Below are 14,967 nucleotides of genomic sequence, written 5' to 3'. Positions count from 1 at the left end.
TCTTTGAATTACGAATATCTATGACTATGCCTGCAATACAGAAGGACTCCAAACATATTTGAATAAATGCTCTCTCACCCTCAGTAGCACAAGTATTTTGTGGAAAAGGACCACATTTAAGCCACTGAGATTCTTGACCAGTTTCCATTTTTAAGGTCCTAGCCTTTAAAAGAGACAGATGGCTAGAATGGGGCTTAAATATTCAACTAGACTCTTAAAACAGATTATGACCCAGCCAAAACGCAACCTCCAATTACTCATGACCTAATATCTCCAAATTTCTTAACAAGGAGCTATAGCCAAAAAGAATCCTGACACTCCCCGTCAGGACAAATGAGGTGTGGGAACTTCTAAGTCCAATCAGATTGACCAGTGTGGTCTGAAGGAGGCATAACCACAACACAATTCTCACTTGGAAAGCTTAAACAGAAACTAATGCATTACACCTTATATAACAAATACATTAACAAAAGGGATGAACTGCTTAAACTTCCGAAAAGGAAAGCCAAGAAAACCAAAACTGGGCACTGATTTCAGCAATACTCTCTGCTCTATATCACGAGCAGGCTATCAAGGCTTCCCCACTCTTGGACAAACATCACCCGTCAGCTGAGGTACTGAGTACCATATGTAGTGAACGGATAAACTAACATGCACTCCTTCACACAGGCAGTCTGCATCCAAATGAGGGGGAGTGAACACAGGCCATGTATAATAAATACCTTCTGTCTCTCCCTCTTCTGAAGATATTAGGATTGTTCCTTTTCCATCTTCAATTTGGACATCTGGTGCTACCATAGCAAATTTTTCTTTCACTATCTATAAGGAAAAAAAAGATTCAAAATATTAACATATGGAATTAAAGACCATAAAAAGCCTAGACTTTTTTTTTCATAAAGGCTCTTAACTTTCCCCTTCCATTGGAAATGAGCCAAGTTGCTCTTCAAGGTACCTTAGGGCAAGCAGGAAAGCAATGGGAACGTACCCAATTATCTCATGCCCATGTTCCACCCCCATGTTTGACCACTGATAAAGATCAGGTAAAACTTCCTCCAGATGGGGACTGAGAACTCCTTGGCTGGCTCTTGGTATTTTGTCGTTCCCAGCAGATTAGGTACTAAGCTAGACACTTGACATATTTTATCTTAGTCTCTATTCCAAACCCGTACTGACAGATGTTTTATAGGTGAAATATTTCTCATCAATCTGATTCTCAGATAAACAGTCTTCCCCTTCCCAAGTTCCATCTCTAAATTCAGAGACGGATCAGGAGTGATAATACTATTAAATTCTACCTGATCCTATAAAACAAACAAACAAACAGAAAAACCAAACAATGGAGGAACTCTCTAAAGGTCCAATAGTGGAATTACCTTTAGCTCAAGAATGAGTAGATACCAACTATAATCGTTTCTTTCCTAAGAAGGAAGATGAGGCAACCACCCTCCAGTATATCAAGTCCTGCTGCTTCCCCATCCAAAACATAAGCTCAAATCAACCCGCCCTCTGTAACCATTTCTGGGAGAAAGGCCATTCATTCTCAAGCAGCCATTAGGGCCACGAAGGTCTACTCCCCCATGTCAGGAGATATATAAATATGTAGCACCATGATGGACATAATCAGAGGAACTATCTGAAACGATCCGCAAAGTGTGAAGTGGAACCCATTCAGGCCATTTTTTTCTTTTGCGGTATGCGGACCTCTCACTGTTGTGGCTTCTCCCTTTGTGGAGCACAGGCTCTGGACGCACAGGCTCAGTGGCCATGGCTCACGGGCCCAGCCGCCCCGTGGCATGTGGGATCTTCCCGGACTGGGGCACGAACCCGTGTCCCCTGCATCAGCAGGCGGACTCTCAACCACTGAGCCACCAGGGAAGCCCCAGGCCATTTTTTAAATCTTTCCTAATTTAAAAAAAACTAGGAGGAACTGAAGGACCAAGCTATAGAACCAGACCATATCCTAACCCTCCATTTCTCACTCCAGAGCTCTACAGGTGAATCCAAGTGTGCAAACGATGCACCTTCTCAGGGACTAACTTAACATACCAGAATCAGGACCGTCACTAGATCACGTAAGGATACCTCCTATCTGCCAAGAAAATACAGAATTTACACACTGCCTGAGAAACAAAGAACTTGCTTACTAAGATACTGTCCACCAATGTACCACCTGTGCTCCATATTCTAGCCAAAAACACCTATTCCCTTCTGGGATGTGAAGCACATATTCTGGAACCACAGACAGGAAAGACAACAGGACCCAGATGGTAAAACAACCCAGGATACCAGAGCAACACACCTCAGTAATTAGGGTAATTATCTGGCTTTTAGTTTGTTATCACAGTAACACTGTAAAAGGCAAAAGGGGACTTGTTTTTTCTTATAAAAAGAAAAATGAACAACCAGGAAGAGAACTAGGTCCTGCATTTACCTTATCTTGTAAGGTGAGAACAGTCACTTTATGGACGTTCAGCCGCACAGTCACCTCTGGCTTGCTGGCACATACGTAACAATTAGGGTTGGGAGGATCCAGTGCACAAGGCACAAGGAGCTTCTTTCTTGGGTTTGGTTGTTTATTCAAAAAAATCTTTGGGAAAAAAAAAACACAAGCAAAAATCAGAAATTTGAGTCATAATTCATATATCATACAGTGTTCACTTAAATACTCCCTTCCAGAAGGAAAATCAAGACCTTTTGTTTTTTTTTAAAAAAAGTTTGAGTATGTACTTATTTATTTGTTTATTTATTTATGGCTGTGTTGGGTCTTCATTGCTGCGTGCGGGCTTCCTCTAGTTGTGGCGAGCGGGGCCTACTCTTCATTGTGGTGGCTTCTCTTGTTGCGGAGCATGGGCTCTAGGCATGTGGGCTTCAGCAGTGGTGGAACATGGGCTCAGTAGTTGTGGCTCGCGAGTTCTAGAGCGCAGGCTCAGCAGTTGTAGCACACAGGCTTAGCTGCTCCATGGCATGTGGGATCTTCCCAGACCAGGGCTTGAACCCGCGTTCCCTGCATTGGCAGGCAGATTCTTAACCCATGCGCCACCAGGGAAGTCCCAAAACCTTGTTAAGAGACTGATTTTTCCAACCTTCTTTTTAAATTAGCTACCTTGTAAATAAGGCTGAGCTTACTGAAAAGAAATCTCCGTGTACTGAAGACTCTATATAGGCTATTCTGCAAACTAATTTGGCATGAATAAGGGCCTAACCATACTTGTCTCTGGTACCATCATTAAATCAGTTTTGGGGTTCCTTCCTAGTGGTTATTCTTATCAACTTTAAGCCAACTTCTAACAAGACCAATAAACTAATTTCTCTAATTAATGATAATGCTTTCGTAGATATATGGAACAAATGTGCTGCCTTTTTTTCAAATTTTCAGATGACTATGATATTAACATTTACATAATAAAAGGAAAAATAATGTATGTCTGGCCCTATTACTATTTCCCTAATACGCAAACAAAAAAATAATAAGAACCAAGGGGGAAAAAAAAAAAACTGCACTGAAGTTACAAATGTCAGAACATTGGAAACTGATACACAAATTCTCATCGTGCAATTACCATGTAGTATGGTATCTGCTAAGATGAATTAACTCTAAAGAAGAACCCCATCAATTCCCCGAAGCTTAAAGAAGTAAATCCCTTGACAGGCATTAAGTGCTAGGAAGAGCCCTACTGTAGCCTCTCCCTACAATAAATACTAGGCATATACATTTGTACTGTCAGGGCTGGAAGCAGGGTACAATGAGAGAACAGACTTATTTGATCTTGATCTTCACTGGGAAGGTAGAAATGAACAGTAATAAAAACAATTGCTAACACTACTAATACTCAGGCTAACACTATTATTAATCTATCCTGGCATTCATTTATAAATGTGAACAAATGAAGCCCGGACATACAGGTATCATTAGCCCAAGAGAAGAAGAGAGATAAGAAAGCAAAGAAATGGAAAGGATGTTACAGAACAAAGTAGACACTTGTTCAGGCTGCTATAAAAAGGTGGAAATCAAAAAATATATAGTTCTTATAAATTAAAAACATGACAACCAAAATAAAAATTTAAATAGAAAACTGAACCTAGATGGCAGGTTCACTGATCATATGAGTCTACATTCCCTCACCCTGAAATTTCAGGGAAACAGTAAAAGGTATTTTAAGAGTGCATTAATAATGGCACTGGGTGCCTTCCCTGGTGGCCCAGTGGTTAAGAATCTGCCTGCCAATGCAGGGGACATGGGTTCAAGCCCTGATCCTAGAGCCCGTGCTCCGCAACAAGAGAGAAACCACCGCAATGAGAGGCCCATGCACTGCAATGAGGAGTGACCCCCGCTCGCCGCAACTAGAGAAAGCCCGTGCACACAGCAACGAAGACCCAATGCAGCCATAAATAAATGAATAAATAAAATTTTAAAGACTAAATAAATAAAATTAAACACAAAATCCTCTCTGAAGAAACACACCTTCAACAGGTCCTTAAAGTTATCACAGATATAGTTTTAACAAATACTAATTGTTTTTTTAAAAAATCATGTATCACATAAGCAAACAAAACACTATGAGAGAGATCTAGCAGATGACTGTAAACTCATCCATAAAGATTTCAGACATAAACATGATCAAATATAAGTTTAAAATAAAAAAGAGTGACAAAAAATGACTGAAGAACAGGGGACTATAAAATAACCAAATAGAATTTTAAACCAGAGAACTCTTAGAACTGAAAAACAATTGAGAAAAGTTAATATAAGAACTCACACAATGAGTTCTTCCAAGGAATCAGTAAAACTAGAAATGTTAGAAGCAAACTAGCTTCTGCAAATGTGACAAAAATAAGAGAAGCAAATGTGTTTTCCTTTTTGTTATAATTTCCAGGAAGCTTACTTAAACATGCAACTCACAAGGTAACTTGAATAATTACTTTTCCATTGCTTTAAACCAATTTTATTGTTTTAATTTAAAAATTGCAAATAGAAACACTCACTGTTCTACACTGGTCTATTTTTCCTGATAAAATCTTCAATCCTTCCAATACTATCAACCCAGCAATCACTGCATTAGTAGTAGCGATAGCAGGAATAATGTTCCCTGCCATTGCTGGAAAAAAAAAAAAAAAAAAAAAAAGTTTAGCTGTTAAAAACCTTAGAATTTTAGATGATACAACTGAAGTACAAAAAAACTTACATTTGATATCAAATCTGCTCTTCATATTCATACTGAAAATATGCATCCTGAGGTTTGCAGCAGAGGTGACGAAATCCATTGCAGATGGGTCATCCTGCCAATAATTTAAACAATTTAACAAGTCTCCCCACAAATTTACTCATTTGGCCAGTATTTCTTTCAGAACAGCAGTTTCACACATTTATAACAAGTCAACTAGAACAAGAGATGGCCTCTCTGGATGAGAAGGGGGCAGGGGCTCATCATCAGCTCCTGTGATCCAGGAATGTGGTCTTACCAAGAGCCAGCAGGTTCTAGGAATTCACTCCTGCTTAAACAAATGCACTGGAGACTAAGGGTATAGACCAGAATACCAATTCCATTTATTGATTGTGACAATCCTTCCTTGGGTCCATCAGTCAACAATAAGGTTGTTTGACAAGTACAGACCCCAGGGAACACAAGCTGTTTTGAGAAAGCTATTTCATTGAAGCCTCAGAAACAGCTGAACTACTCCTTTTGGCTTTCCTTCTCCAAACTCCCTTCATGTACTCCACAGACCTATACTGTTTCTTTTCAGATGTGGCAGGACAATAATTTTCCCTTTACAACTTCTGTTCTTCCTGAGCCTATATCCTAGTCTCTCTAGTAAGATTTCAGCAAGGTTTCCGGCTTTGAACTGAGAAGAAACTATCGTAGCCCATAATTCAGAAACACCAAAGTATAAAAGAAAAAGCATTGATAGAACGTGGGTTCTTTACGTACTTATTTAGCTGGCTATGTAACCACAGGCAAATAAACCTCCCTGAGCCAATATTCATTAATCTGTTAAACAGGGAAAATTATATAAACATCTTGTAAGGTTGTGGTGAGGATTAAATATGATTATTTAACACAGTGTCCATCAGGTACTTCCCCAGGCAATTGGCTTATCACACCCATTAGTTTCAGAGTTTACTCACAGAGGCTAACAATTCAGTTCCAAGTTTTGTTATGTAGCCCCTGTGTATAGATGAAAACCTCCCAAACCACTAGTGTAACAGTAACAATGAAAAAAAAATTTTTTAAGTTACTCCTTATAGCACACAAACCCTAAAGACTAATGTTTACAAGACTCCCCCAATCTAAATTTACCAGCTTTATTTCAGATGACTGATTCAACCCATCTCAAAATTTGCACATAAAGTTACCTTAGTTTTCTTAAACTGATCAAACTTTTCTCCTTACTTTAAAACTCACAGCAAATCTTTACCAATACATGAACATATAAACTTTATCAGATAAATCGTTTACAGCCACAGAAAATATTGACTACAATTAAAAATAAGTAAACTCACCAAATTTCAAAATGTAACATTTAACTGCAAAATACTTTTAAATATTGTTTTAACTTGTAAGAAAGACTACATCTCATTTTTCAATTGAGAAGTCTCTCAGACTTTTAAGAGTTAAAAGGCAATTTTATTACTCTCAAGGCCAAATTAGGCCTATGAGCTGCTGTCTCCAAAAAGATATTATGACTTCTATTAACAAGTCTCTATTACGTAAGAAGTTCTCTTAAGCCTATTTGCTTAAGTCAGATAAACATTTTACTCCATTAAAGTCACATTTATAAACCATGAACACGTGAGAATCTAAAATGAGGTTTTATGATATTGCCTAAATTCACATATAGAAAATTCATTGTTCAATGTAGTAATTAGAGATGAAAACATCCAAACAAAAATCAACATGTCCTCAAAATCTGGTAGAATAAACAATATCCCCAAATTACTAGGTTCTGGTACAGCTCAAGAACTAAAATATACATTTGATATACAAGTAATTGCCCCACATTTTCAAAACAAACCTTGTCCCATATAAGCTCAGCTCCATCTCCCTTTTCTGCTAAGTGAACTCTCAAAGTCTCAATGCTCTTTGAAAAAAGACGTGCATAGCTCTTCACATCTAGAACTTGCTGGTCTCTCAGACCTAACTGTGGTTCATTTTGTTGATCTGATGCATTGGTTTCTTCTCCTAAAGAAAAGAATATTAGAAATTTCACTATTAACATCATTCCTCTACTCTGTTTAACAATTCAATACCCGACGATAAGAAAATCAAATAATATGAAACAAATTCCATTAAAGTAATTATCACTATGATACACTTATGTGTACAAGAAAATCGCTAATATTGATATGGGAAAGGTGCAAGACTGTCTCAGAACTTCATAAGGAGATTACTAGAGGATTCAAGAATATAATGTAGATAAGATAATAATCACTATGCCCAGAACATAGTTAGCATTCAGAAAGCGGAAGCTATTAGAGCAATAATTGAATTGGGCCATAAAGTGACATATCCGTTACTGTAGATAACTATAGAAAACTGCTCCAAACTGACATCCTAAGTCTCCTGGTACCTTTTAAGTTCCACTATGCTGAACACTGCTGTGCAAAACAAGCTGAGACACAATGTGTTGAAGGAGAGTGGGTAAGGAAGTAGTCACTACTACAATAGTTTTTCTTGCACTTAAAGTTATAAATAAGTTAAAGGAACAACACTTTATGTCAGGGAAAATATGAAACAACTAAATGTTAACTGATAAGGGACTAGTTAAATAATACTGACTGAAAAGAGCAAGTCAGAGTATATAAATAGTATGATTCCATTTACGGAAAGTGCATATACAACTGTCTGCGTCTACGTGCACGGAGTCATCACCAAGACATTCCCTAAAACATTAATAGTAACTATTTCCCTAGGTGATGAGATTTCCAGTGATTTTCCTTCTTCATACTTTGCTGAACTGTCTGAATTTCTTACCATGGGTGTATACCACTGTACACCAAGAAATGACAGGGCTGTTTAAAGACTTTAGGTTAGAGAATTTCCAATTTAGGTTATCCCAAAGACAAAAATGTATCCTTCACCTTGACTTTGCACTTCGGCCCAATCCAATGGAACTGGAGGTTTCCTCTTCCGCCACAGTTTGTCCATTGTCAACAGATACCTGATATCATCTTTAAAAAGCTAAGATAGAAAGAAGGGAAGAAGGAAAGAAGGAAAGGAAGAAAGGTAAATTCCATGAACTCTACAGTCCCTATGCTGACAAAATATAACAAAATTTCCCTGCTGATTTACTTTAAACATTACACTATAAAATCTGATTTAAAGAACACATGTTATATACCAGTAGATTAACAATTCTCAAAGGGGCAGGGGGAGCTTAAAACTTTGTGTAAAAGGAAATTTTACACAAAACCCCCGTATGTGAAAACAGATAAAATCAGAGACGCTGGTGAAAGCAGAGTAAGGGAACTCTGAACTGTGCTGACTGACCCTGTCCTCCCAAGTCACCTCCCCTAAATTAGCTCCTCAGATCAGTCGGAAGCACAATCATACCATTCAAGCAGACTAAGTGAATACACACGAACTCCATAAGAACTGAGCCTAAAGGTACCAGTTAGCAACATCTCCAAGTTTGTGGGACATACCAGTAAAGCACACACATTTAAAAAGGGCTCAAAAACAGAATTTCTTAACCATCTGCAACATCTTTGAAATGTGCTCCCGCCCCCCCAAATAACCTCAAACACACAAAACAATTCCTATTTCGAAAATAAAAACATAAACATTACCACATGTAGACTGAGAGACCATCACATGAATCACACTTCCTATGTGGCAGAATACCAGATGATTTTAATAGTTTTACCTTTTCCTTAGCTATATTTTCTATTGTTGACTGATTTATTCCACAGGTTTGTTGTATGTACCGGGTATGAATTTAGATGTAGCTAAGTTAAAAGAACTATTTCTATCAAAATATACTCAATTCAATAAATATTTATTAAGCATCCTTAATCTTTGAAAACCAGCCAAATATACAACTAATTAGAGTACAACTCAGTGTGAAAACCACACAGTTCTGAGTACTGTAAGTTTTTTAAAATATTTATTTATTTATTTTTGGCAGCGTTGGGTCTTCGTTGCTGTGTGCAGGCTTTCTCTAGTTGCGGTGAGCGGGAGCTACTCTTCGTTGTGGTGTGCAGGGTTCTCACTGCGGTGGCTCCTCTTGTTACAGAGCACAGGCTCTAGGCACACGGGCTTCAGTAGATGTAGCACGTGAGCTCAGCAGTTCTGGCTGACGGGCTCTAGAGCGCAGGCTCAGTGGTTGTGGCGCATGGGCTTAGTTGATCCGCAGCATGTGGGATCTTCCCAGACCAGGGCTTGAACCCGTGTCCCCTGCATTGGCAGGTGGGTTCTAACCACTGAACCACCTGGGAAGTCCCTATCTTCACACTCCTGTCTCATTCTATAAACCTATGAATCTCAACCAAATCCCTAGTCTAAACTGCTCTATTTACCTATAGAACCACCTGTCATCTCGCTAATATCCGAGAAGAATCTCAAAATTAATTCTATCACCTTCCCCTCTTCCCCAACCCCCACGCACACATCTGTTTCCCACCCTACCTATCTCAGAGAACGGCACCTCTGTTCACCTGCTGCCCAGCAGGAAACCAGTTAGTATTATTCTTCGTTCCTGACTTTATACATACAAAGTCCTGTTGAGTCTAACTTTTCCTCCACACTCCACTGGGAATGCAGATGGGTTGTACTTCAGATTTCTCTGGCATTGCACACTCCAGAAGGCACTGTCCCATATTGGTTACAAGAGGAACATCAGGTCCTACAATAGTGCACTGCATACTTTCTATACCTTATACACTACCCTTTAATGGATTCCCACTGTCTTCGTATAACATCCTTATCGTGACATAGAAAGTCCTGCCAGATCTAACCTCAGCTTACCTTTCCAGTCCTCTTTCCACTCTCCCGTTTAATGGGAATTATTTCAGTTCTTCAACCTAAAACTTTCTTTCTATATGCTGCACACTCATCCCCACCCTTATTCTTTAAAGTCTTGAGTTGAAATGTCAAGACTTTAAAGAAGTCTTGACAGCCTCTGGACAGCCTCTTCCGAACCCTCATACTAGGTTTAATAATAATGTTTAATAATAAGTGGGGTTAAGTTTACTTATTATTAGAGGGTTCCAATGCATCTGAACTTGAAATTCCTTGTTCAATGTTTGACTTCCCTTCTAGATGCTGAGTTCCCTCCCTAAAAAGAGCTGAGACCCTATTTTCTGTCTTTCACCACTAAATCCTCTGTACTTAAAGTGGTCCCTGGCACACAGCAGATGCTTAAAGTTACCTGCTGAACAACGGATTGGAGAGGTACTTCAGATTATTCTGGCATTCAACTGCTGCTCAGGTTGGAATGGAAATAGGTATATGTATACTAGTTTGGAAAACACTGTCGATATCCGTATCAGAGTTAAGTGCATTTGATTTTAAGTATAATCAAAATAAAAACCATTTTCTAAGGTAAAGGCTGTAGTGAGGAAATAAATGCAGTAGGTTTAAGAAAGTCAACCTGTGACATGTATTGTCACTGAGGAAAGATGAAATAGAAGCTGGAGGGAGCAGTAGGCCATTTGCTCAGGACAACAGGACGTGTGCATGTCAGAAAGCAGACAGGAGGAGCCAGGAGACTCAAGATGCAGGGGAGAGAGAAAATACTATTTGAAGAAAAAGGTACAAGACAGAAAAATAGCAGGTGGAAGCGCTAGCCTTTACTCAAAGGGATTTCTCTCAAACAGGAAAGAGCTAGTAAGAACCTACTGTATAGCACAGGGAATTCAGTACTCTGTAATGACCTATATGGGAAAAGAATCTTAAAAAAAGTGAATATACATATATGTATAACTGACTCACTTTGCTGCACACCTGAAACTAACACAACACTGTAAATCAACTATATTCCAATTAAAAAAATTTTTTTTTTTTTTTTTTTTTTTGCGGTACGCGGGTCTCTCACTGTCGTGGCCTCTCCCGCTGCGGAGCACAGGCTCCGGATGCGCAGGCTCAGCGGCCATGGCTCACGGGCCTAGCCGCTCCACAGCATGTGGGATCTTCCCGGACCGGGGCACGAACCTGTGTCCCCTGCATCGGCAGGCAGACTCTCAACCACTGCGCCACCAGGGAAGCACCCCCCCGCCAAAAAAATTTTTTTTAATTAAAAAAAAAGAAGAAGCAGGGAAAAGAGAAAAGACTTTTAAAAACACAGATCTGGGGGCCTAGCTGAGCCATAATTAGGTAGACCTAATTAAAGCAATCTTACAGATTTCTCTAAAAATACTGAGCAAACAATATATAAAATGAAGAGGAATTCACCCAAGAACACAGGCTTAGGGATTCAAGAGCAATTTAGAACATGTCACCCAAACTCTCAATAGAAGATTTGAGCAGCAAAGGGATATAAGACAAGAAACAGCAGGAACCAAAAGTCAGTTATATAAAGAAAATCAAGAAGTTCAGTGAAATTGAGGGAAGGAAAGACAACCAAGAGTGAATAAGCAAGCCTCTGTATTTTACCTTCTATAAAGATGCTATACTGATTTAGTATTGATGTTAAAATCTCAAACTTGTTTATCCCACCTGCATCAATGAATTCACTAAGACAGCAGTAGGCATAAAAAGAAGTGTAATTCAATCATGTACTAGTTTAAAACAGAGTAACAAAAATCTATCTACAATTATAAAAAAAAGTAAACCTAACCTTGGTAAAAAGTTTAACTGGATCATATCCAGTTGATTTAGCCCATTCCTTGGTGGAAATACGTTTAATGTCACCATCTTCATTAGATGCTCTGGCTCTGGCTTCGGCTTCCATTGGTTCCCCTACAAAACAAACACCATTTTATTTTCAACTGTAGTTAGTATAGAACTAAGCTCTCATCTACCCTTAGGGGAAAAAAGAGTCACTCATGGAGGTCACCAGCATCTGACACATTCTGAGTTCAAGGAGACAGAATTATATAACATGCTCATCACCATCTTTTTCTGCCTCAGTTTCTGAAGGCCATATGTAGAGCAGTTCCAAGTACAGACCTATGATCAGATCTGGGAACAACTCCTGGCTCTATTTACTAGATTTGTAAAATTTCCCTGAATACTGTTTCCTCACAAGTAAAATGGCAGTACCCATTTTTAAAAACACATCTTAAATACATATTATCTAGCACATAACAGCAATTATTTCCCCCCGCATTAAGCTATCAATATTAAATTAGCAAAATAAAGATAGTGCTCACCAATAAGAAAATATACCCCAACTGGTTTACTCACAGGAAGCTTCAGGGTCAGCTCTGTCAGGAGACACTTCTTGATCAGCATCCTCTTCCCCAAACAACTGGCTATAATTTAAGAATAGTAAATATTTATGTACAACAAAATACTCTGAACAAAGGTTAACTTTTCCTACTTTTCTCAAAAACAACAAATTTAGTTATCTCAAATCTTTAGTAGGGATGAAAAATAAACAACTGACAAATTATGTTCCATAAACTTAAAAGTATTAAAACATTCTGTTTAAAACAGCTTGCAGGGACTTCCCTGGTGGCACAGTGGTTAAGAATCTGCCTGCCAATGCAGGGGACACGGGTTTGAGCCTTGGTCTGGGAAGATCCCACATGCTGCAGAGCAACTAAGCTCATGCACCCATACTGAGCCTGTGCTCTAGAGCCCACGAGCCACAAGTACTGAGCCCGTGTGCCACAACTACTGAAGCCCACACGCCTAGAGCCCATGCTCCGCCAGAAGAGAAGCTACCGCAATGAGAAGCCCACGCACCACAACAAAGAGTAGCCCCGCTCGCCACAACTAGAGAAAGCCTGCACGCAGCAACGAAGACCCAACGTAGCCAAAACTAACTAAATAAAAAAAAAAAAAAAACAAAACTGCTTGCATTCTCATTTCAACCACAACACAGGCAAGGCTACATTTTAGTAGACCTAGGTTCACTTCTGCCAGCTAGGCTCTGCAAATTCCTATGTTAAAATCTTTGATCAAGAGACACGTGAGCAGCTTTTACATTCCAACATGGATAATATTCCACTGCCAGAATAATAATTGTGAAGTATACCTGCAGCTAGCTGTTAAACAAATACTGACCCACCTATTATGTGCGAGGCACTGGTCTAGGTGCAAGAAACTCAGCAGTGAATAAGATGGTTTTCTTTTATAAGAAATAACAGAAAAGCATTAAGCTGAAATTCTCTTTCGTTAAGCAAGTTATCCTAAGAATTGTTTAATAACTTTCCAACCATTCCTCAAGCACGTAGCTTAAAATAAAGCTATCTTAAAAAGCTATGTTTTTTTTTTTTGGCTGCAACACGCGGAACTTCCCCGACCAGGGATCGAACCTGTGCCCGCTACATGGGAAGTACGGAGTCTTAACCACTGGACCACCAGGGAAGTCTGATAATAAAGCTATCTTAAAGAAATCCTTTGCACAGTAAAAATCTCAAAGATCCTGATACACTTTACAAGAAAATGGCCATTTGTTTCCCACACTGGCTGTGCCCCAAAATACAGCCCCACAACGGCATATAAGAGTTCCTATCGACTTACTTCCTCTCCGCACCTAATGTTCTGCGCCAAACTAGCAAGTATAAAATAGTATGTTACTGTGGGTTTATTCATGATTTTGCAAGTCAATCATAAAGTTAAACACTATCTTCATTTGCTTATTGCCTATTTGGGTTTCCCTTTAAGTGAAAAAATGTCTGTTAGTATTATTTTGTCAGGTTGTCTTTTTCCTATTGATTACAGGAATATATTCCAGATCACAGTTTTAGTTGCTTATATGTTACAGCTATTTCATCCCATATAACAGCTTATTATTTATACATCATTTAATGTCTCTTGGTGACGAAACACTAAATGAATTTGAATGTATCAATCCTTTATTTTATAATTAACACTTCTGTATCTTGAGAAATTGTTCCTTAACCCCAAAGATAAAGGTTTTCTTCTATATTAGAAAAATTTAAAGTTTTGTCTTTCACATCTGAATAATTAATCCACTTGGACTTAATTTCTATATATTGTTAATTTACACATATCGTTTGAAGTAGAGAATACAATTTTTTTCCACATTGGTAGTGAACTGCCTTCCCTTCTATTTAGTCCCTTCTTTCATCTGGGATCTACTGTGCAACCTCAGTTACAGTCTGTTTTTCTATCCCTGCACCAGCAACTCACTAAATTATTTTTACCTTATATTAAATCTTGAAATCTGTTAGAGCAAGTCCCCTCAACTTACTCTTTTCCAAGAGTGTTTTGTGGTTCTGCTTAGGCTTTATTCTTCCATATAAATTTCAGAATCAGCTGAACAAGTTCCAATAAAATCCCTGATGAGATTTTAATTAGAATTGCATTGAATCATATCAATATTTTATATATACAAATTAGTATAAACATATTTTTTGCTCTGTCAGCTAAGAGGGCCTAAAAGAAATGGCACCCCAGAACTATGCCTAAGCACTTGCATCTTGGTTGCTAGTATCATTCTTCAATTAAAGGAACCAGGGCTCCTTGAAGAAATGTCTAATTCTAGGGCTGAAGCAGGAAACATAAAAGATGAGCGTGGAGCATCTTGTAGTACCAGAAAGTAAGGAATTGCTCCAAAAAACCCCCACACATTGATGGCAGTATATCAAAGAGCACAAAGCCAACTGAAGAGCTCCCAGTGGCCAAAGCTGGAACAATTTGAGCAACAAAATAAAACAGTATAAGATTATAACCGAAACCATATTCAATATCAATGAGTCCACACTGATATCAATAAATGGGTGAGAAGAGACAGGACAATATAGAAAGGGGAGAGAGTAGCTTTACAGTGGAGAAAACAAACACTACCTTAAAGTAATCAAGGCCTACATTAATAGTCATAAAACATGTTGACAACATG

At 38.6% G+C, this 14,967-nt stretch overlaps 1 protein-coding gene across 1 annotated transcript in view; it reads right to left on the bottom strand.

Moving 5' to 3' along the window:
- The window catches only part of UBA2 (ubiquitin like modifier activating enzyme 2), a 31,741-nt gene that overhangs the window by 6,240 nt on the left and 10,534 nt on the right, over window positions 1-14,967 (bottom strand). Inside the window, exons 7-14 of the mRNA XM_079908168.1 lie at window positions 12,342-12,409; window positions 11,773-11,894; window positions 8,078-8,177; window positions 7,012-7,178; window positions 5,184-5,277; window positions 4,984-5,096; window positions 2,432-2,587; window positions 723-819 (exon numbers count right to left, since the gene is read on the bottom strand). Coding sequence (XP_079764294.1) covers window positions 723-819; window positions 2,432-2,587; window positions 4,984-5,096; window positions 5,184-5,277; window positions 7,012-7,178; window positions 8,078-8,177; window positions 11,773-11,894; window positions 12,342-12,409 — 917 coding nt within the window. The remainder of the gene's footprint in view (window positions 1-722; window positions 820-2,431; window positions 2,588-4,983; window positions 5,097-5,183; window positions 5,278-7,011; window positions 7,179-8,077; window positions 8,178-11,772; window positions 11,895-12,341; window positions 12,410-14,967) is intronic.

Source organism: Stenella coeruleoalba (assembly GCF_951394435.1).
Source record: "Stenella coeruleoalba genome assembly, chromosome: 20".
Classification (NCBI taxonomy): domain Eukaryota; kingdom Metazoa; phylum Chordata; class Mammalia; order Artiodactyla; family Delphinidae; genus Stenella; species Stenella coeruleoalba.
This window is presented reverse-complemented; position numbering and strand designations above follow the sequence as displayed.